Source organism: Gavia stellata, chromosome 4 (assembly GCF_030936135.1).
Source record: "Gavia stellata isolate bGavSte3 chromosome 4, bGavSte3.hap2, whole genome shotgun sequence".
Lineage (NCBI taxonomy): Eukaryota > Metazoa > Chordata > Aves > Gaviiformes > Gaviidae > Gavia > Gavia stellata.
The window spans coordinates 16,680,010-16,703,426 of NC_082597.1; the positions used below are offsets into that span (position 1 = coordinate 16,680,010).

Sequence of the window (23,417 nt, forward strand, 5' to 3'; positions counted from 1 at the left end):
TTTTAAAACAGAAAAATTTTGTATTTTACTAGATAAAATTTGTATTCCCACATTTATTGAGAATGAATCATCAAATGCCACTGTGGCTTTGGTGATTTAGGGTTATCTGGACACATTTAGTGTTCCTCTTCTCAAAGCTACTTTTAAAACTCCTAAAATCACTCCTGTTAGCAAAGCCTGTATTTTTTTACCGTAATTTACATGTGACTTAACAACTTTTCTATGTGGGACAACAAACAGTATCTATTATATGTCTGTGGTACAGTCCTACAGAAATGAAAAATGGTGCTGAATGATGTAAAGGAAAAGAACAAAACTGAACCAAAAAAATTCCTTAGGATTCTCTGATTCTGAAATTCAAATTCTTCATCTGGGATGATTTTAAGTATCCAACAGTTCTAAAACAACAGTGACATCTGAACAAAAAAAGGCATGTTGTAAATTAAGGCCATGTACTGTTATTATTAAGTTACCAATATTATAGACAGAAATGCTGTTTTTTATAACTTAAAGGTATTCAGATTTCCTGACGTGGTTACCAAGAATGATGTGGACTGAACATAGACTTGTCATTTACACTTTCTTATCAATTAGATATCTTTGGGATAGGGCTTGTTTCATTTACTTTATTTGTTAACAATATAGTCCTCTATACCAGACTTAGTTGTGCGCACTTTATTTAGAGACAACCCAGGGAATAGGGATTTCTAGATCACAATGCACCTGACTTCATGATGAGACAAATTGTGCTCTTGAAGCACTTGCATTTTGCTGTGGACTATAAAGGCAGCATACAAGAATAGCTCAGAAACAGACATTAAAATAGTCAATTATCTAAATTTGGTTGGATGAATCCCACTTTTTCTCTCTACAAGAAACTGAATGCATGAAGAACTAATTTTAAATGGATAACTGAATAAAATGCTTTAAGATAAAGCACATACTTACTCACCATAAACTATTTTCCAATGTTACCACAAACAAAATTTTAGATAAAAGTATTTTTTTCTTGGGAAGTGTTTTATCTCAAATACAAATAAAAAACTGATTTATGGCTATGGTCTAGCCCTGGTACACTAGATTGGGATTATAAAAAGAAAAAAGAAAAGAAAAACAATTACCTTCACTATCAATATCATCACTCAAAGGAAAAACGCTCTCCACTAATGGGTCAGAAATGAAATTCCAATCATAGTTTTTATCCACTCCATCTTCAGAGAAGTTTAGATCAGAGGAGGCTCTTGATCTATCCTCTGAAATATTCTTCATCTGGAATTTAAGCACCATTCTTGCCAGCGCAGAACCTGCATCTGTATGTATAAGCAACCGAAACGATAGCATATTCTCCCAGAAATCCAAATAGCTTTAAAAAATAACAGAAATAACTTGATTTATTTTCAAGGTTTGGCAGTCTTTCTATAACCAGCTGAATGCTATGAAGAGATCCTCAACTGAAGGTCTTGATCTAAAACACTTATATAGTACCATCAAGAGATAGTAACACATTTCATATAGCAAATTCTATATATACTCACTTTGTTTTCTTAATGGAGTAAGTTTATCTGGGAACAAAGGAATGAGCCAGGAAGGTTCTAGTCTCCCAATACCAAATCCACCAAGACATATACTGCTGTTGGCGACATCAAGGCTAAGCTTCTTCAAGAGCAAGCTGATGATTTGGCTATCTCCTCTCTTTATACTGATGGTTAAAGCACTCCGAACATCCTGCTCTCGAGCACCATTGGCTAATAGCAATTCCACCAATTTAGGATTATTTCCTTTCTCACAAACCTAACAAAGGAAAGCAATTAAAAATATTTACGCGAGGCATTCAAACAACAGCTCAGACTGCATTAAGAGACTTGTCTGAAATTCAGATTCATTATATTTTTAGAATCATGTCTCTTTTTCAATTACACAATTCCCTACCCCTCAGAGCATATGCTTGCGTAAGGCATCTGAGTACCAACTCCCTTTTTCCTGAAGTCTTTGCCTAAAATATAACAAATGCCTGAGTTCTATAATTATAATTTCTGCCATGACTGCACACAATTTCCAGGCAAAAATGAATGGTAATTTATGTAGTTTGGTTATTGCATGCAGTCTATGGCAACTCCATTTATTTATCTGTTCAGTGGAAAAAAGACACTTAGGGGTTATTTTGCCATGTCCTCTGGATATCAGATGAACAGGCAACAACAGTGAGACTCATCAAGCCTTGCCTCGTGCGAGGGAGCTCAGGTCCACCGGCTTCAGTCACTTTTACTCCTTTCAATCTCTCAGACTGCATTGCTACACAGAGCAGTGTTGACTGTGAATATTACAAATATTTTTTAGAAATACTTCCAGTTACTTCAATATTTACACTGTGGTTCGCTAACACTGATTTGCCTACCTCAGACTCCATGGATGGATGGTTGTTTCCAAACTCAGCTGTGCTTTATCACCCAGACAGCTCTGCCAGCAGAAGTGAACTCTTCCTAATTCACTTCAGGCAGTACTGGTGGGGTTATCTCAGACCGTTTAAAACTTTGACACTGCAGCAAAATTAAGAAGTGCTCATACACACCGTTTCTCAAAAAAAATTTTAAAAGCAGTCACATTTAGCAAGGAGCACTTACAAGCAGGTGGGACCAGCCTCTCCATTGGTATGGCTGAATACAGATGGGATGTTTGTCTATGGCTTTATTTAAGACACCAACGTATTTCAAATAGTTGATGCTCTGTATGTGGCCACTGTCTGGATAAAGCTCTTTCCAGCTAGTGTGACTGCAGGCATTCCAAGATGTTGTATTACTTTAACTGTGTTGATAAAAAGTCAGAATTCTAACCAGAACAGTTAAATCAGCACAAAAACTGATGACTATATTCATCTTTAAGTACAACAAAAAGCAAAAAAAGTCCGCCCTTCCAGGGCAGGTATTTTGGGCAAAGTCTTCTTTGCAGGTCTAGAACAGAGTGGGACTAAGCACATTGAAACCTATCTATGCACAGTGCTGCCTACTGGTCCATCTGTACCTCGGCGTCACAGAGCTTGGAAAGAGCTGAATTTGGAATATCAGTTAAAGGCCTGGGCTCTAATGGGTTTGATGCCATGTACTCCTGATCAGTTCAGAAAAAATGACTGGGAGTTAGAAAAGCTTGAGTTTAGGTCTTCTTCCTCAAAAATACTCCAAAACTAAGGCTAAGTCACTACTTGATTGAACCCAGGTTTGCATGTGAACAGGGTAAACAATCAGAGAGCATGGACGTTAAAGTGAACTTGTATCAGAACCAAACTGGCAGTGTGGGCACATTCTAGATGACAGCGACCCTGTGAGCTTCAATAAAGTGAAGGGTGTTTCAGTGAACATCAGACTGAGCCTGAAGTCACCATGAGCAGTAATGGTAACACCACTCAGGTCACAGTTAGATTGCACTAGGTATTGCTGCCGTGTTCTGCTAAATATATGTTTACATGAAAAGAGAAAGGAACCCAAAAGCACAAATTTTAAAGCAATGAAAGTATGTATATTTCCATATATTACCTGATAGATCAAAGAGTTTGTCTTTGTCTTCTTATTAATATCAGCTCCCAGTAGAAGTAAACATTCAGCCATAATACTATTGTACTCAATACATGCTTTTTCCAGCATCGTATTTTTTAAATCATCATTTTCAGCTATTTTAGCAAAACATTTACAACACAGGCTTTGAAACTGAATGGGAAGACAAACAATCAAAGTTAGGACAAAAAAAGCACCAAAATTTTTCAGCTGTGGAGCTGTCAAAAGAGAAGATACCTGTCGATCTCGCTGGTCAGTGAAACACATAGACATTTGGTAGAAAATGACTGTGTCAAATGATTCATGCACCAGCAGCTTTGCAAAGCAAGGTGACAAACCAAGAATTGACAAGATTGCTTGAAATCCCTAAGAACACAATGAGAAAATTGAAATAAGTACAGTGTTTAAAAGTGTAATTTTAAAATAGGTCATGCACCAAAATAAAATTTCAACCAAAAGATATGTGCTTTAATTTTTTTGTCTTGCTTTTAAACACGCAAGAATTCACAAATTGGAGAAGATCAGGAGAGAAGGCAGAAACACCTGGTGTCTCTGTGTTTATATAGCTGTAGTTTCATGCTTGTTTAGCTGACCCGTTTAGACAGATATTAACTGACACTTTGGAAAGCCAAATTATATACCATAATATCTGGCCACATCCTGCCTGGCAGTGACAAATGTACTCATGATTTCCTGAAAATGTACAGAGGAAACAATCTCTTTTTAAGGATATGGGATGAAGATGCATCCCCTTGTCCCAATGTGTTGCTCTGTAATTTTTGAATTTGAAAAAAATACATACACTAAATGAAAAATTTAACAGGTGTATCTAAAAACTAAAAATAAATACAAAATTATCCCATGATTCTGCAAGTAAAGTTCACCTGGAAGGGTGAACTGGGTAAATTACGGGCTTTGTCCAAACCTAATTGAGACTAAATCACTTCAAGTAACTTCCTCATTCCACCACATTATTTTGATTTCTCTCTACACTGGTTGCTAAGCTAAACTTGGAAGGGTTGGGGGAAAAACAGCAGTAAAGAAAGGAGGCTGTACTTGTGATATTTTCATACTGATCTAAAACAGAAGTACAGAAACTCTCACAGGAAGCTGATCTCACAGGCAAGCTCCGTTCTGCTAGAAAAAATGAAACTGGCAATAAACAGGGAAAGCTTCTGAAGCAGAGGAAGCAGAACTTTCACACAAGGAGGACTGAACGTGTGTCTGCAGACATATAACTACATTAAAATAATTTTCTAAAGTTTTGCCTTTCACTTTCATCTTTGTACGTAAAAAGAACACATACATGCATCTGGATTTCAGTGACCTCTTTAAATCGTCTCAGAGTAGAAACCAGAACTGTTGACAGGACATGCATAGTTGCAATACACAAACTCTTTCTTGTAATCAAAGAGCATAGAAGACTCAAACCCAAACACTGTATGTCTAGAAGAAAAAAGAAAGATTAATAACTTCGATTATTCAGACATTCTGAGTGGAATAAACCCATGACCTAAGTAGTGTTGTATTACTAATAGTCCAGAAAGTTATTTGCATAAGCTATTACAGGGCCAGGCATAACTACAAAGTGGATGAACCTGAGGACCATGCAGTACTGCAGCCTTTTCTTGCCATGTAACCTACATCACATCCAGTACTAAAGAGTGTAATAGGTAGGTTACAGCTTCTATGCTTAATCATACCATCCTACTACATCATTCACATTCAACTAACAAAATACCTTCCCTACCTTGTTCGTCTGGATACATCTGTAGGCTGTGAAGCACAGTGTCAGTAGCTCCTTGCTGGGTTAAAATTTCTAGTGCACCAGTGCACTCAGCCACAGAAGCAAGTAGTTTTAATCCACACTTCTGAATCCTAGGATTTCCAATAAACTAATGGCAAAACAAATATAAAATCAGATCAAGTTTGTTCTGCTTACAATGGCAAAAGAAGAGTTGCTTGTTCTTAAAGTTGTTCTTTAAGAACAAGTGATTGTTGTTCTTAAAGTATGTGAAATTACAGCTGATGTAACAATAAATAACAATAATCACAATTTCAAAAAGGTTTCCTTTTCAACCATCAGTTTCAGCTGCTCATAATCTCCCCAGATTTTCACCTTTGATTCTGAAAATATTCCCTAGCTAGTTTTCTAATGGAGAGTGAGATTTTTTTTTTCCTCAAAGTTTCAGTACAACCATTCACTAGTTGACACCATTTTGCTAGGACAAGGAGAGTATGAAAATGTACTTCCTTTGTGCTTAAAAAGGAACAAAAATGGGGTTCTTTGACAACCGGCACAAGTGATAAACATGGTGGCAACTGAAAAACATACGAGAAGAAAAAGATATGAAGCAACATACCTATTACCACACCCCATCAAGGTTTTAAAAGCTTTGGGTTTAGTCATATAGCAATTCAATAGGTTATTTGTGATTATTTTTCCCAATTTTCCCCCACTTCTAGATGGAGGAAACCTAAATGAGGCCCAGATCTGAAAATGTGCACAGCTGTCAGTGACCAGCAAATCTGCAAAATTATTTCAGTGGGGTCATGCCCCTCTTCCTCCTTATTCCTTCTCTAGTTTTTCATTAAAATATGTTAATTTCTAGTCCTTCTGGTTGATACTGTAGTCCCCCAAAATACAAACCAGCTGGGTCAGAAAAAACAATCGGGATGGTCACAAAGCACTGGCAACTGTAATACATTCTGAAGTAAAAATTATTTTGCTTCCCTTGTTAAGTCCTGTATCCTCTATCTTCAGGTCAAGAAATGTCCATTAGATACTCTAGAACTCTTTTGCTGATACATTATTTGCTCTGACTTTTATAATAAATGTAAGAGACACAAATTTCCTTGACTGAAGGTGTTTGGCAAGCCTAAAATTGTTGAGAAGTCTTCTAAAAAATTGTGAATTGCTACATCCATTTTGATTGCAATCATGTGAACCTTGTAAACCTTGTAGAGGTGGGATTCTTCTGAAGGCCATGAAGTTAAACCTTTCCTATCACTAGGATTTAAGGTTAATTTGCTGTGCAAAGTTTCCAGTGCAGTCTGCTTCAGCCTTTCACTTTTCAGCTTCCCCTTCAAGGCACTATATGATCATTCTGTTTTCCAGTGGCTGGAAAAAATTCTAGAATTGAACAGTGAAAAGAATGTAGACAAGTAAGAAACACTGTTCTGTTGAAAGCAAAGGAGTATGAATCCATGAAAGCCAAAGAACCACTCAGTTCTATGTGTAGTTGAGGTGTAGGTATGAGGACACTTTTCATGTATAAGCTAGTCCATTAAAAAAATCACAAATAAACTGTACGCTTGAAAAAAAATTAGCCTTGTTTTTTATAAAGGTCCTTTAGAGTTACTGTATAAAGAATCACCTAATACACTCCAGAACAGAATGTAAGAAGAAACCCCAAACGATAAATGAAACTCAGGAGTTAAGATTAGTTCTGCCAAATCATTAGTAAAATCAATGCGGAACTAAAACTTACAAATGTTTCACCATTGCAAGTGTAAAATAGTGACAAAATTCATTAGAATAAAGCTTTTACTATACCCTGTTCAAAGCATTAAGCACCAACGAATGAGTTCCCTCCAACAGACACTGGCTTTTAATCACTTTTACTGTAAGTGCAAAAGCAGCATCTCCCACATCTCTGGAAGAACCATTCTGGTGTTCATTCTTTGCACCTGCAACAATGGAAAACAGCCTTCTTCAGAAGAACAGATTTGATATTCTCCCTGGTATTAATCCAGTATTATTAACCCAATATTACAATCGAATTGAACACACAGGTTTTAACAACTGACTCAGAGGCATATTTCAGATCTTAAGACATTTTCAGAATGCTGTAGTTACAGGGACTGGAATCCCTCCAGATTTACATTGTATTGTGAGTACATTGTGTTCGAAATGACGATTTCACCATATGTTTGCTCACTGCTTACTCTGAAAATGCAAAATCACGCCAAAGAATTTTGCCTAAGGTACCTTGCAATATATTAGTTCTTTGAGCTACGGGGTTTCTTGGTGTTCCTGATACCTACTTTAGCATGCCTCTTCCTTCTGGAAAGGACACACCATAGAGAAGCTATAAACTAGTTGCCCTTTCTCACTTGGCAGCACAACATAGGCCAAATTTTACCCGCAGGTGACGTAAGTGGAAGGTGAGTACAAATAAAAGAACAGAGAAAGATCTTTCAGATGTACATTTCTTGTCACTATTGGCACTTACAGTCAAGTGGCACTACAGAAAGTACCCAGAAATCCTTTAAAAGTCACTTCAGCATTCATATTTGTTCTGATTACTATTTTCCCCATGAATTACTTTTTATTCCCTAATTAACCTGCAAGTTCCAACATCCAGCTGGCATTCTCTTTGTTTGATTACACTTTAGAAGGGCCTCAGTTATAGGATACTGGCAAAAAAAGTGCCTTGCTTACATGTTAGAATACATATGTCAAGTCTTAATCCTGCTCTTTATTGAAAAAAAAGGAAAGTATTAGGATTATACTCCAAAGAATAGAAGAAAACTGAAAACCTGACATCAGTCTGCATATTAGACAAGTTACTAGTTTCAGTGTTATTGGTTTTGTAAATGTTCAACTAAAACTGCCGAGAGATACTTGCAAACAGTTGGTCTGAAAAAAATCAGTACCTCATGTCTGTACTGTCACACAATATCAGAGGAAAAAACCAGGATGTACAGCAATAAGCTGATAAGAGTTAAAACTTCCCCCAAATTCTATTAAAGGTATAGAACTAACAAAGAACATATTCTTCCCACTGTGGACTGCCTTTAAAGATTTTTTTTTTAGAAAGGAATTTCTACGCTAGTCAGTTTGGCTTCTCTTTTTCTGTAGAAAATAGTATATAATAGTATATTTCAGATCTTTAAATCACTCTCTCTATTTTTTGGTGTCAGAGGTCCAATTTTATGTTCCTTCCAAGAGATACTATTAAAAAAATTGCATTTTGTGGTACAACAATGTTGATGTCATTACCATTGTTTCCTCTCACTTAAAGGATATCTATGACGAAAATACACAATCACAGCGATAGCTCCACACTCCTTCCCTGACTTAATGGAGCTAACTCTTCACTGATGAAATTAAGGAGAAATCAGCAGTGATAATTTTGGTCTTTTACCTTAAATACTTAAAAAATTTTCCTCCATCTTGTATATTCTTAAAGAGATACAGCTGCTCTCAGCTATGTACAGAACTCCAGTAAATTTTCTGAAGTACCATTAAAGGCTGTCTCATTAGATAAGAAAGACTAAAACCCAGCTATCTAATTCCGTTCTCTGATTTAGTGTATGATGCCACACCGATTATATTTTTGGATGACTTACCGGGCATCATAAAGTGTAAAAGGACTCGAAGTGCTTCCAGTTGTACAGAGAGTGATTTTTCATGTTTCCTCATGGCTTTTACAACTTCTGATGCAGCTACTGTCATTATATCCAGATGAAGGAAACTGAAAATATTGTTTACAAAATAAATAAAAATAATTAATTTCTAAATTTTACATGTATTTGCTTCCTCAATTAACACTGTGTGATATCCCTGTAGAACACTGTAAACCTGGTTTGAGCTACAAAATATACATTAAACTATAGTACTTTTCCTCATATACAAATATATTATTTTCATGCCATTCCATGAATTTAGTCTATGTAATTAATTCCACTCTAGACTGAGAGGTAATTTTCAATCCAGTCCAGAACAGCGATACACAGAAAGTATAGTATTTCATTCAGGGTGAGTGGTGGATTTATATATTTCACTTTGATTCCAGTCCAGATATGTGAAAAGATACGTCTTCCTTAATCCATTGCTCCACAATTGTCATAAAGTACTGATGAATTGTCAGATACTTGTAGAATAAACAGAAAGATATCAATCATGTTAGGTTCTAATCTTGAAGAAAAAAATGATAATCTCAATGTCATTAGCAGTCCTAGAAATGGCAGTAGCCAAAGGCCTCTGATTAACTTTTAAGGTTATTTTCTTCTTTCATTTCACAATACTTCTTATTCCTGTGAACATATTTATGGAAGTTGTTTTGAGATTTTCTTCTTTATAAAATCAAATTATTTATAAGAAATTCTGTGACTATATCTTGAGTCTGTCATTTTTTCACAGACAGATTAGCATATATTAAGGTTTCAGGGAAGGCTGAAAAAACTTGGCAAGACACCTGGGATCACGTTCCCACCCCGTATATCAGTATTTATGAGTCACAAGTTGTTTTCCAATCATGTTCTAGAGCATGACACAAAAGTAATATTAACACAATGTTATTTTAATCATCAGAGTTAATACTGTGGGAGATTTCTTAGCTCTCAATGGAATTCAGTGTGGCTAACAAGAGGGAGACCACCTAGCAATAGTCTATTCAAACCTCACTGCTCAAGAACCACGAAGGGAAGAACGTGCAGCTCCCTACATATATATACCTTGGCATTTGACTACAAGGCTTACAAAATTCAATGTCTTGAACAGGGCTGTCAGCCTGTGGTCAATTTTAGTATCAGTGAAACAGTTAATAATTTAAATGTAATCAATTCCAGCACTGAATCTCATAAACCTGCACTTTGAAAGTCGCCACGTATTTCTAAGTATATTACCTTCCTTCGAAAACATGATTCAGAATTCTGCAGGCACTTTCAGCCACTTCAGGAGAATGTGGATGTTTCCTCATTATATCCAAAACATTCATATGTATTCCTTTAGCCAAAAGTGTCTTCCTAGTATTTACTACAACACAAAATAGCAAGCATCCTACAAGTAAATCTCTCTCTCTTTATGTACAGTTCTCAAAAACAACAGAACTGCTAACATTTTCCCCCCTTTTTTCCACTTTTTTCCTCACCAAGCACACGTTACATAAGTATAGATTACAATGGGAAAAAATTTGAGCTGAAGATTAATTCTGTTTCCATAGTTTAATCAAATGCATTATAATTATATAATTATAATTACATATTAATGATACATATTATAATTATATAATTATAAAAATAAATCCTGCTATTTTTACTTACAGAAAGTTAACTTAAGGGAAGGACAATGTACAGCTTTACTTTTACTTTCAAAAATGTTTATTCTTAAACAATTTTTCCTCTTAACTGTATATAACTTAACTTAACAGCTATAACTGTAACCAATACAGCTCAGAACACTTTAAAAATAATCTACATTGTCATGGTAACTACCACCAATTGTTGTCATTCCCAGTTCTGTACATCCACTTCAAATGGTTAATTCAAGCAATATTGCATTGTGCCAGAGGGTTTTACTAAGCTTCTTTATGTCTATAATTTCTGGTGTAAGCACATTCATTTAGGAGGAAAAAAAGAAATAAAAAAAAGAAAAAATAAAAATTAGCTTTAAATTTCCAATGGGAATCAGAGGCCTACTTATCAGTAACATGTTATGAAAGTACCTGATATAATATATAATAGAATGCATACATTTATGAGATCTATTTCTTGATATAGATACATATTTATCTCATAAATAACTATAAAACCTTTTCATTATTAGGTTTTATGTACTTGGATGGCTCAGTAACCTAGTGATAAAACAATGCTTTCTCACCTAGAGAATGGTAATTAACTGCTAGTCTTTATCTTCCTATCTAGCCAGTGGTTTTCAATGTGCAGTCTACAAACCACTTGAGGTCCATAACCATTTCAAAAGGTTCTGGGAAAGATATCTAATAAAAGCAGGCCAACTGTCAGTAAGCTTAAATACTCTACCCAGGGGTCCACATCTCCACTGAAAAATTTTGAGGGGGTCTGCAAATTGAAAAAAGTTAGGAAACTATGTTAGGGACACAGTCAGGACTAAAGCAATCTTGAAAACTGTTATGCACATGCTTAACTTTCTACACATTATTTGATTCACTGAAGTCAACAGGACTGCTCAAATCCCCTGTGTTAAGCAAGAAAATGGTATTTGTCAGGCTGTAATCCTTACTCATGTGAGTTTCAACAAATGCTGCTCTTGATGAAATTGAAACGTGATAAATATTTAAACAAGCATACAAAGACAACACACTATTCACGTCTCCTGCTCCAAAAAATAGCAATTGCTACATAAACTGGCAAAGTGCTCTTTACTTCCACATACTCTCTTTGATACTAGCCAACAATAGCTTTTTTAAAGCAAGGAATAAACTTCCTACTAAACACAACTGCATAATATTCTAATCACAGGGAATATTGCATTCATACAACAGCACACTAAATATTCTTTAATATTACAGCAATAACTTTCTGCTAATTAGAAAGTAAAGATAATTAAATTCCCTTACCACTTTGTTGTGACAAAATTGCCAAGGTACTAGCAGCTGCCTGAAACACTTCTTTTGAAGAGGAGTGCATCAGCATGGAGAGCATCACTGCTCTATCTATTGGGAACCTTTCACAGAGAGAAACAAATCACTGCACATTGACCATATTTCAGCAGTTACTTTGTAACTGTAGTTCAGCTTCCTAAGAAGGTATTAAGCAACATAACATAATTAAATTTTCAGATGATTGTACTTGGCTTCTAATATTTTTCCAGAGCAACAGCTGACGGAAAGTCCTTTGCAAACTATGCATATTAGCCTACTCTGAATCTCACTGAATTCACTTGGAACCATGCTTTCCAAGTGACTTGAGGTCCAGAAAGGGGTACAAAACAGGCTTACTAAAATTTGAATTATTAAAATTTTAAGCAACTCTGAGAAACAGTTCAAGCAAAACGAAAGTCTGTGTCTTACCCTTGCCTAGATTTTCCCTGATGAGGCAGCACCCTCTCTACTATGCTCTTTCATCTGATTTGTGGGAAAAAGAGTACTGCTTTTCCATACTCCTTACATACCAGGTATCTTAATCTTCTCTATTTTCCCTACTCTTACATTCTTTAACCCTCCCTATCCTTGTTGCAGCTGAAGAAGAAATTCCTTGTGAACTGTAAAAATTAGCTCTATTAGGCTGTGTTCTGACCCTTTATTAAAACACTAGCAATTTTGCCTGAGACAAGGTACACTTTTCAAGAAACTTTCCCAAGGGGTGTTGATCACCATGCATTTCATCATATATTAGGAAACAAGAAAGAAAAAAAAAATTGAAACATGAGACCCCAAATGGCCTAATAGTAGGCTTTCATTTTTTCATTTCCAGAAACACAGTTTAAGATATTAACACTGACTGATTATCTCCATCTCCAATCTTCTCATGAAGGTTGCGTTGATACAGAAACAGATTTTTCAAAGCCCAGCATGCAGCCTCCTAAATATAAACCAAGATGAGACAAAAGGATTAAGAAAATATTCCTTTAGAATATCAAAAAATATATGAAAAAAATTAAATAGTTTGATTGTTTTTCAGTCCATGACAAAGGTACAAGGTGTTTCATGTAGAAATACAACAAGGTGTGGACTGTCACATTCTTTATAGCTGGAATACAGCTGAGTTACAAACATGTGCCACATTCTCATTATTTGATTTGCATTTTGATACTTATTTTAGGCTGAGATTAATTCTTCTGTTGATGGGCCTGTGTTTTGCTGCTGTATACAGAGGAGCTACGTAAACATCAATCTTTGGATGGACGAAGTTTCAGGTAACAAGTCTCATCTTAACTACCTACATTTGATCCAAAAGAGTAACTGAAATCAGTTGAGGTGAACAAAGATAAGAAAGGCAAGAAAGGTAAGATTTATTCTAAATCTAATCCAGTCTTTAAGGCCTTATTTGCCTGAGGATATAAAGGAGAAAATGATGTTGCTAAACATTTTATTTAATGCATAATGCAGTCTTTCCATACCCCATCATCCAGAAATTCTCACCAGCACATGTGTGTTTTTTCGGTGTAGTTCTAATGCTCTGTAACATGCTTCCAACCAGCATAATTTTTCTTCCTCCTCCTCTTCTTTTCTTTCCTCTAAGTCTCGGTTTAAGAATATTGTTTCAGCTTGAAATATAAAATATTTACAATAAACTCTTATTGTGAAAACAAAACACAAGTCTTAACCTTCCTGTAGTCATGGAGGTGCTCACACTGCCTACATGCAAAAATCAGTGGGAGAATTAGCCTGTTCTTGGAAGGGAGAAGTCTTTTGACATAAACTCTATGACAGATTTGAGAAATGTCTTTAAGGTTATAAAGGTGTATTGGGTTTGCATGGCAAACCAAAATCCCACAAAAGAGATTAAAAAACTTCATTATAGTGTATTAAATTAGGTACGCAGTTACAGGTCAGTCAATGCGCAGGCTCTGAAAAGACCTGCATATACTTTTTTTTGTTGTGTATTTACATATAGAATACCACAGACATAAAATGTAACTGTGATTCATTTGCACGTAACCACTTATCAGAGAGCCATCTACACTCTGAAGCAGTGCTGTTAAAAAATGAATTACAAACTGCAGTTGCTAAGAGAGAAATATCTGGTCCCAGAAAGTGCAACAGAATTTAAAAGAAATAATTTTATACTTGTGTTTTTTCAGCATTTAAGGAAAAAAAATAGGTATTAACACTGACCATAATATCTGAGGCTTACTCAAGTGTATACTGATTTCTATTCTTCGCTATTTTGGGGGCTCTTAAACAGCATTTGTACTGACTTTTGTATGGAACAATTACTCAAAGACTAAGAGAATCAGATCCTTAGCTTTTTGCCACTAGCTAACTAACTTCTGTTTCAAAATAATGCCTGGAGTGTACTCAAGAAAAAGTTTAAATCTTTTAACTGATTTCAGAATTCAAGCACAAGCATTGATTTGGTGTTGCTATCAACTGCCACAATATAATGAGTACTGTAACACATGGCAAACACAGGATCACATTAGTGTTATTATCTCTAGATATTTTATGTTAAGTAGGGATTGTCCAATATTTGCCTATGAACAAACAGGTTGCTTTGTTAAGATCTGTCAACATAACTTACCAGCTCTGAACACCGTGAAGGTGGTGGGCATATGATATGAACACAGGCATGTCATAGTAAAACAACAAACTGTAAGCACGTAGGAAATCTAGCTCTGTCAAAGCTATCCTGCCTGAGGCTTTAATGTTAAAGAAATGGAGTTTCAAATGATTACAGGAAATTACCAGTATAAAAAAATTAACAAGTGGACAGATAAATGAAGTAAGTTATTTATGTATTTAGGAACAGATTTACTCACTTAGAAGGGCTAAACAACTGAGACCTGCAGCTTGTAACTTTGCATTTTCAGGATACGTTTTAACAGCCTTCACAATGACTTCTGGAACCTTATGTAATACAAGGATATTGAAAAAATTTCCTGAAAATACATAAGATATTAAACGAATATAAACACATATCTAGAGCTTTACATGCATTTAACATAAATTTCTCAGCACACAATGCACAAACTTTGTCTGTAGCAAACAATGACACAACAATTTTTTATTTGTGGAAAGAAGAGGTCAAGGATAAAAAAAATTTGGGATCTAGGTTCTTTGTTTTTTTCCACAAAAGACTGTGGTTTAATGCAAAATGAAGTGCACATTGTCATCAAAATAAGAAAAATACAGTCAGTATATCACTTGCAGACTTCCTGCCAGGAAGCAAATGCAGTCCTGGTCTTGAATTCCTGCAATGCTTTGATTTATCCTATCAAGCAAGTGGTTTAACCCTGTTTTGCCCTCTGTTTTTGCCCTCCTCATTAAATAGATCAAGGTCAGCATTATAAATAGAGAATACTTACATTCAGGAATAGTAAAAAGAACTATCTTTTGATGATAAATATATTTAAAGTGTAACTTTTATTGCAGGCTGTACAGTATTTTATATTATAGATTGAATATAAGGAATTCTGCAAAAAGCAAGCAAATGAAAATAACTTCCCCATTTGTTGTAAAAACAAGTATCATGCATAAAATAATAAAACAACACTCACTTTGTAAAATATAGTTTGATAGCTATGGTTTCTATTTTGATATTCAATTTTGTTTAATTCTTGATTAGTAAAAATGAGAGTCACACTAGCAATGTGAAAGGTCAGATTAAAATCTGTATCAATGTTTCTCAAACCCTCCAGCTGAGGTACGAAATTAAGAAGTCTCCCATATTTGAGCATCAAAAATATAATTACATACAGAAGAAAAGCTAACCTAATTTCTTTCCCTCAGTTCTGGTCCTGAGTCCTGTACGTGCTGACTACCTTCAATGCCTAGATTTTTCACCAGAAGGTATGTACCTCTCCCAATGTTTTATGATTCAGTTCAATTAGACCAAGTTAACAGAATGTTTAAGAACAGACTTTAAGGCCAAGTCCTTTCCAGATTCATCATTCTAAAACCTTGGCCTTAACACCTATTATAAGTGCAATTGGAAACAGTATTTTTATTCTTACCCTGTAGCAGTGTGGTCATGTTATATCAGCATTGCTGTTTCTTGCCATATTTTAATGGAAATGGTATGTTTGTGTAAATACATTACCTCAAGAAATTAATAATCTTAAGCTATGTGATCAGTAATTGGACTTGTGACTGGCCAAACAGGTATCAGTCAGTTAAAATTCTGATGACAGTCAAATCTAGGATAGTCATTACCAGATTAGCAAGAATACATGACAGTGATTTTGGAAGCTAGCAGATGCTGACTTTACCATTTCACTGACAGTTAACATGGGTTTAGGAAGACAGTGCCCATCAGAATAATTTGGGAAGCCACACTGGCTATATGGAAATCTTCCAGACTATTTCCAGGAGCACCTAGCAATTTCACATCTGTTTCCCTAACTGCGTGGTACTGTGGACACCTCTTCCCACAAGTCTCCTGAAGTGGCTCCTTATTAAGATGAAGGGCATCTGTTATGCTAAAAGAAGAAATGGATCTTTTTGTTGCTTTACTGCCACTATTACTTATTGGTCAGCACACACACATGACAAATGTGTGACTGAAACAAGCCTGGTTGCGCCTAGGGCAAGATCAAGGCATGTCAACAGAGTTGCTGTGTCCCCACAAGTGCTAGGTTTCCCTGCCTATCTTTGGTTAGCCTTGCACAGGAAACCAGTCAAGGGTAACATCACCTCTTGCCAAAAAACTGCAAATACCACCTCAGCGGCCACCACATTTTCTTGAAATTTTTATTTGGCTTTCTGAAGGGGAACTGGAAGTTGCTCTGTGTTGCACTCAAGTTTGATCTGTATTTTCTACAATATCTGCATGAAGAAGCAGAAACAGATGGTGAAAGGATGGGACTGACTTGATTAAGGGGCGTTATGCACTGATACCAGCATCTGCAGTAGCTTCAGGCCACCATCTGCAAGAATCAGGAAGTCTAACTCATGAGAAAAACCTTGGCTGAGTCCTTGATGAGGAAGAACCTGCCATGGAGTGGGAGCTGCTTGGGCAGCTACTCACAGTGTTTTTGTATGCAGCAGGGGGAAAAACATACTTATTTTCATTTGAACTTCCTATTAGGTGGTCCGTGGCAACTGCTCAGATCAACTTATTATAGCGGCAAGAGAGAGTACAGAGCTGCTAAGAGGCACAACAAATCCCTTTTTGACATTGCCGTCATTTCTGTTGATGTGACACTAGCCCATGTAAGCCCAGACAACCAAAGTACTTTTGCCCAAGTCAAGGGAAGTCCAGGAACCAGTGGTTCTTTCACTGCTGCAGCACAAGGGACCCCAAGACAGGCACCATAGCTGGGCAGGAATGCAGCATAGGTCTCTGAAGATAAATGCATTGGAAGGAGGAAAAACACAGTCTTGGAGAATACCTTTCAGGTAATTCAGTAGCATCAGTTGTTTCTCAAACATTCAGCATTGTCACTTCAAAAAAGAAATCTAGAAGGAATTTTCTTCCTTTCTGTAGTACCTTTATACAGAATGGGATCTATCGATCTCCCATTCTCCTCTTGTGCTTCTCCTGCTCTTTTGTCTCGTTTTTTCCTCCACTCTAGTCTTTTACGGCAGCTTCTGTTGTTGTTACTAATGTTTAACACAAAAGGATACCATATTGACTGTGGCCAGTATTACCTCAGTATGTTTACATCATTAGAGACATGGAGCTACACACCACCCCGAGGATTAACTGGAATAGTAGTTCTCTTGTTGCTTGTAACACTTACTATCAGTTAACTCCAACTTACACAGAGTAAGCTGACTATAAACAACTTTGTGAACTTACCCAACGTAAGCTTATGCAACAAACAGCAACTCACTTCCTGAACTGTTTCACTATTGGGGAAACTTTTCATAATTTCCACTATAACATTGTAGCAGCGAACATTTCCAGACATGAGCACTTCAACATTGCTGGCTAAAGAAAGAAACAGAAACAAAAATTGCTTCTTAAGACAAAAAACCATGTTGATTGGGTTCTAATTCAGACTTCATTTAAATAGATTTATTTAGAAAACTGGTCCTATGCTTCAGTTTTTGCCTTGCAACTTGAGAGAAAGGTGGCATTTTTTTCCTTGGTATTGCCATAGAAGACATTAATGACTACCAACACTTGGAAATAACTAATTAAGTTCAGAGTCCATATTAACATTTATGGATTTGTTCCATTCTATATCAGGCCATGTAACAGAAACCTCCTCACAAACTATTCTTATGTAACATTTTTCTTAAAGCTGAACAAATTGTTTTATAAATATTAATTCAATCTCATAAATGGTGTTTATAACATGATTGTGAGCAGGTAAACATTTTACAGTATTTCAGTAATATTCCCGGGGCATACAATTAAGAAACAATTTAGAAATGTTTTTTTCTAATAAATGTCATTTGTTTGATTTAATCATGCTTTTCTAAGTTTTCCTTCTTTTTTAGGGGGCAAGTTAGCAAGTTATTAATTTAAATTAGTTCTACCATATGCCTATTGTATACTGAGGGTACAGAAATGTTCATCTAATGCTCCAGCAATATTTTGAAATTCATTGCAAATTCTGTATTTCACAGAAGGTTGAGGTTGGAAGGGACCTCTGGCAGTCATCTTGTCCAAACCCCCTGCTCAACCTAGAGCAGGTTGCCCAGGACCATGGCCAAACGGCTTCTGAGTATCTCCTAGGATGGAGATCCACAGCCCCTTCGGGCAACCTGTGCCAGTGCTTGGTCACCCTCACCCTGTTTAGTGCTTATTACGCAGGCCAGACACAGAAACCACCAGGACATCCACATGAGCCAGTTAAAAGACAGAGCACACCCTTTCCTACTGAGGACAGAGCGATCCCACATACAGTAAGTTACGGCAAAACAGCATCATGGTAGTTAAAACACAGGTATGAAAGCATGCTTGTAGTAGGTCTATCCAGGGTATGAGACAGAATATGAACCCAAAAAATCTTGGACAATTCTGGCCCCAATGAATGAAAAGGAGTCTTGTCACTGACTCCAAGGGAGTTAGCATTACTCTGCTGAGGTCTATAAACTTTCTTAATCGTTCTTTCAATAGCTTGGCTTTCCTGTATACAACATAAAAGAAATATTCACAACTGTATTATTAAAGATAATTAGTCTTTTTAAAGCAGCAGGAGATCTTCAAAATAATGTATCTCTGAGTATTAAATAACAATACTCTGTAAGTTGAAAAAGCAAGCTCTGAGTGGGAAGCATTTCTGAAGCATTCTATTTGATAGTGAAGGAAGGTACCTTTCACAATGCTTTAACCTGACAGTGATTTATTCATGTCATTCTTAACTGAAACCACCTTTTAAGAGGTATGTTCCACAAAAAAGTATTGCATTACTTCACAGTAAGCTATCATTTCACAGGTGACAATTATAAACATATTAAACTATTCAGAAGATTCTAAAATTGCTTACTACAGAGAGAGCATAATTAAAGGCATGTTTAAATCCTGCAAGAACCAAACAATGGTACATTTGCAGGGAGCCACCATTTCCCAGAGCAAGCTAAAGAAAAGGAGGTGGAATGGATCTCATTTAATTTTAACCACCAAAACTTGGTCATCTAGGTTCTCACAACAATTGATGAAGAGATCTGAACACTCTGTATGGTCATTCATCCCACCTGTAACAGATAGCTCTCTTAGGGTTAAGTAAATTTCCTCTTGAGGTGCCTGTTTCTCCCCATTAAACAGAGAAGCCTGAATGGCTGCCTATGACTACCATTTAGATGACGAACATTCTATGATCTATCACCCACCTACGGACTTATATATATATCTCTTACTTTTCAAGAATTAAAAAAAGACAGGGCAGCGCCTTGAACTTTGACCTCTACAACCATGATGAGCATCTTTGTTATCACTTACTGCAAGCAGAAGAAAATCTCTTTCTGTTCTTTATGAGATTTCAGCTTTATCAGAATTGCTGAATACAAAAATCTCCCATGAAAAACTACAAATCAGTATTTCCTACAGAAAACAGAAAAGTGATTTGTCTGGCAACTCCCAACCAGTTCTCACTGATTTTTTACAATCACTGAAAGACTACTGCAAACTGAGGTGCGCTGATGCACAGTATGGGAGATGAGGAACTAAAAATAACTTCCAATAATGCACTTACATGGACCAGCTAAGGAATGTAATGAATAAAGTGCAGGAAGAATCACCTCTTCTTTCTCTGGAAACTCTTTAAATACTTTCAGTATGATCATATGATCTTTGCTTTCAACAAATTCAGCCAGCTGCTCTTCTGGAACTAAATTGAAAAGCAAGAGAGATACAGTATGTTTTGATGAAATAATTCATATCCTGGTACAAAAACAATTGTCTTTTCTCATGTTATCAAGTTTCCTTATATTTACTTTCTATGTTTCACAGAAGGTAGGGTACTCTCTGTACCATCATCTTCCACAGTTATGACTCCTTTTACTAAAAACTGAGCCTTTCCTTCACTTATATAATGTCTTGGTGAGGAATATCTGAAGTTCATTCTGTAAAAAAGGCTAAGCATACAGTGAAAACAATTTGATGGAATGCCATTTTGCATAGTTCATGATTTCATTTCACTTCTCAACTTTTTTTGATAATGAAGTTCTTTTCCTAAAGACTACAGCATGCTTTAATAATATCTTACCTTCATTGTGATAATGGCTTAAGGTTTTTCCATCCCTGCCCCTGTCATTTGTACTGACATAGCTGCATGGCCGTGCAATGAACCAGGTAAGGGAACAGATCCCAGTTGAGAAAGAATGACACATTTTAAATTTTGTAAGCAGAATCATTTTCTGGGTCTGGTTCAAGCTAAGGCAAGGCAAACATTCACATTACAATGACTGACAAGGTGGCTCAGAGGCAGGAAAAAAACGCCAGTGGCAGCCTAGGAACTTGTTACATTAACACTGCCATCAAGAAGACGGTATGCAGGTCTGTACCTAGAGCAGTCTGTAGATCTGTAAAAATCAGGCACTTACAAAAAACATGCACAGAAAACCTAAGAAACTCAGACCTTTGTGGAGGCTGAATAGAAAATACAGCAGGACAAAAGTATTTAGGGAGAGTGGAAGAGGGGAAGGAACGCACAAGATGATTCCAGGCACACGTGTGTGGGAGGAAGACTTAGAAAAAGCAATATAAAATGGTGCCAGAAAGAACAAATCTGAAGAATTGGAGACTATCTTTGAAGTAAAGGAGTGCAGCAGACTTGGTAGGAGTGCTAGTATTTCTCAATATTTATTTTGAAGCAAGAAACTCAATGCCAAGCAAGGCTGCTACAACAATGGGAGTTCTGGTCATTACACATGCAGTTCCAGAAAATTTTGCAGAGATTCAATACGTGGTGACTTCATTTCTGAGAAGAAACACAGGAATATCATACAGATACATACTCATCTTTTAGCATTGTCAGGATCAAAAGCAGAACCACGTATTTTTCTAAAGTGCATACATTTTGCTTGATTTTAGAATTGTTTACACATTACTAAAATTTGCCAGTCTTTAAATAAACAATCCTGTTTCTTGAGAATTAAAACCAAATGTCACTACTCTTTGGTCCCGTGTTACTGACTAATGTTGTATCCCATCTTTTCAGTTAACTCTAGAGTCAGAAATGAAGAGGCATTTTGATTTTTTGAAAATTTAATGTTCATTGCTCTAATTTAGAAAATTTGTGATATTGCTTAGAAAAGCTGTTTTGTGCTAACTCATTCAAAGAAGAGATATAATACACAAAACAGAATTTAGAATGCAAGAATTCATTTATTGCAGTTAAATAAACACCTGCAGTCCCCTCCCAACCTATGCATTTTTCTAACTTAATAAAACACAAGATATAAATAAATACCTTTCTCAAAAAGTTTGTGTAATGCTTTACATCCATGTTGCTGGATCTCTTCATTTTTAGGGAAGGTGTGCATGGCATTAAATACCAAGGAAAACACATCCACCTCTTCCTCCAAGAGCAGGAAAGCAATTACATCTGAATAACAGAAGAGATTACATGTTGCACTGATTAGTTCTCAACATTTTTATTGAAGCACTGTACTTAACCATTAAAATAAAAAATTCCTTAATACTGTCCTTGAAATTTACTCTGATGGCTCAAATCCAGGTTTTTGTAAAACACCTTAGGATGTTATCTCTTAAGGCAGTATTTTACAGTACAACTTAGATGTTCTAAAACATTACTGCCAAAAAGACAGTTTCCCCTTTCCACTTTTGCTCCCACCTTGCACTGCTTTGGTACTTGTCTGATCCCTCAGTGAGCCAGTTCAACTCACTACACTGGTAGAAAATTAACGCATCAAAAACTCCCTTTCTGCATTCATGGCAAGCTGAAAAGTTTCACAAAGAAGTAAGTTTGGTGGAAGAAAGAGGGCAGGACTACGCTACCTGAGGAAAGCAAGAAGGGATTTGAAATGTACCTGTCAGCTACAGTGAACCATGAAATCAGTCCATCTGTATCATGAAACTCTATTCTCACTCTCTCAGCCATTCGTTCAGCCTGAAATTGAGCTGAACTAAAAAGTCAATCTCACTGTTGCTCTTATGACATTAAAAAAAACTCTGAAAAAAAATATTACTCTCTATAGCATGCGTAGGCAAAGATTCATATTCATAACAATTTTTCAAGTTTACAGCAATAACAATAGAATTCATAACACCTGTTCTAGTGTTTCAGCTGCAGCTGTTTTTTTTGTGGTTTTTTGATTTTTTTTTTTTTTTTTTTAAAAAGAGAAGATCTTTCTCTATGGCATTCACACTGGCCTGTCAGCTCCAGCTATAGTGCAATTCAAGTTTACAGACATACAGAAATAAAGAATGCTAAGAGATTTTTCTGAGAAGATACAATTTCAAATATTTTCCTGAAGTATGGTAGTTGAAATGAGAGTTTAAGTTTGGTTAATCAACTGCTGAGAAGAAGAGTAGCAGTCAGGAATAAACTGTTATGGAATATCCAGTCAACAGTTTAGGACCCTTTATGATACCTCACAATCAAAAGAAAGAAGATGCTAGTTACAGTTACTCACTAATAGCCAGATTTTGCTATTATTATTATTAATGACACAGTGTCAAGTCTAATCCTTAGTTTGTAAATAAGGCTGATTCCAAAGCCTGTTAAAGTCAATGGAAACATTCCTATTCTAACAATAATTTGTGCTAATATTATATGGTAGCTCGAATAAAACTATCAGAATCTCTCCCTTAGGGTCTCTAATTTCAACAGAAGATCAAGAATCTGAGCACCATGAGAAAAGTTCTCAGTACCTGGTAAGATTAGGTCTCTGCAGAGCAGAATAACAGAAATGTCAGAGATGATTTACTGTACTAACCAGTACTTCCTCTAGTACTAACCAGTACTAGAGGAAGCAAGTCAGAATGTCACCAAATTTATACTTTGGTAAGAAAAAATAAGCTCTTGCTTATTTTACTTAACTACTTAACAGCACGTATTTGCATCTATGCTAATAACAAGTTGGCAAA

General features: G+C 36.0%; 1 protein-coding gene across 1 annotated transcript in view; it reads right to left on the reverse strand.

Moving 5' to 3' along the window:
- LRRK2 (leucine rich repeat kinase 2) overlaps nt 1-23,417 on the reverse strand; it is a 72,049-nt gene that overhangs the window by 39,083 nt on the left and 9,549 nt on the right. Inside the window, exons 5-20 of the mRNA XM_059816542.1 lie at nt 21,778-21,912; nt 20,059-20,193; nt 17,715-17,846; nt 14,734-14,853; nt 13,394-13,518; nt 12,754-12,833; nt 11,870-11,976; nt 10,179-10,308; nt 8,901-9,025; nt 7,102-7,235; nt 5,296-5,440; nt 4,852-4,991; nt 3,783-3,911; nt 3,528-3,698; nt 1,536-1,791; nt 1,122-1,310 (exon numbers count right to left, since the gene is read on the reverse strand). Coding sequence (XP_059672525.1) covers nt 1,122-1,310; nt 1,536-1,791; nt 3,528-3,698; nt 3,783-3,911; nt 4,852-4,991; nt 5,296-5,440; nt 7,102-7,235; nt 8,901-9,025; nt 10,179-10,308; nt 11,870-11,976; nt 12,754-12,833; nt 13,394-13,518; nt 14,734-14,853; nt 17,715-17,846; nt 20,059-20,193; nt 21,778-21,912 — 2,253 coding nt within the window. The remainder of the gene's footprint in view (nt 1-1,121; nt 1,311-1,535; nt 1,792-3,527; nt 3,699-3,782; nt 3,912-4,851; nt 4,992-5,295; nt 5,441-7,101; nt 7,236-8,900; nt 9,026-10,178; nt 10,309-11,869; nt 11,977-12,753; nt 12,834-13,393; nt 13,519-14,733; nt 14,854-17,714; nt 17,847-20,058; nt 20,194-21,777; nt 21,913-23,417) is intronic.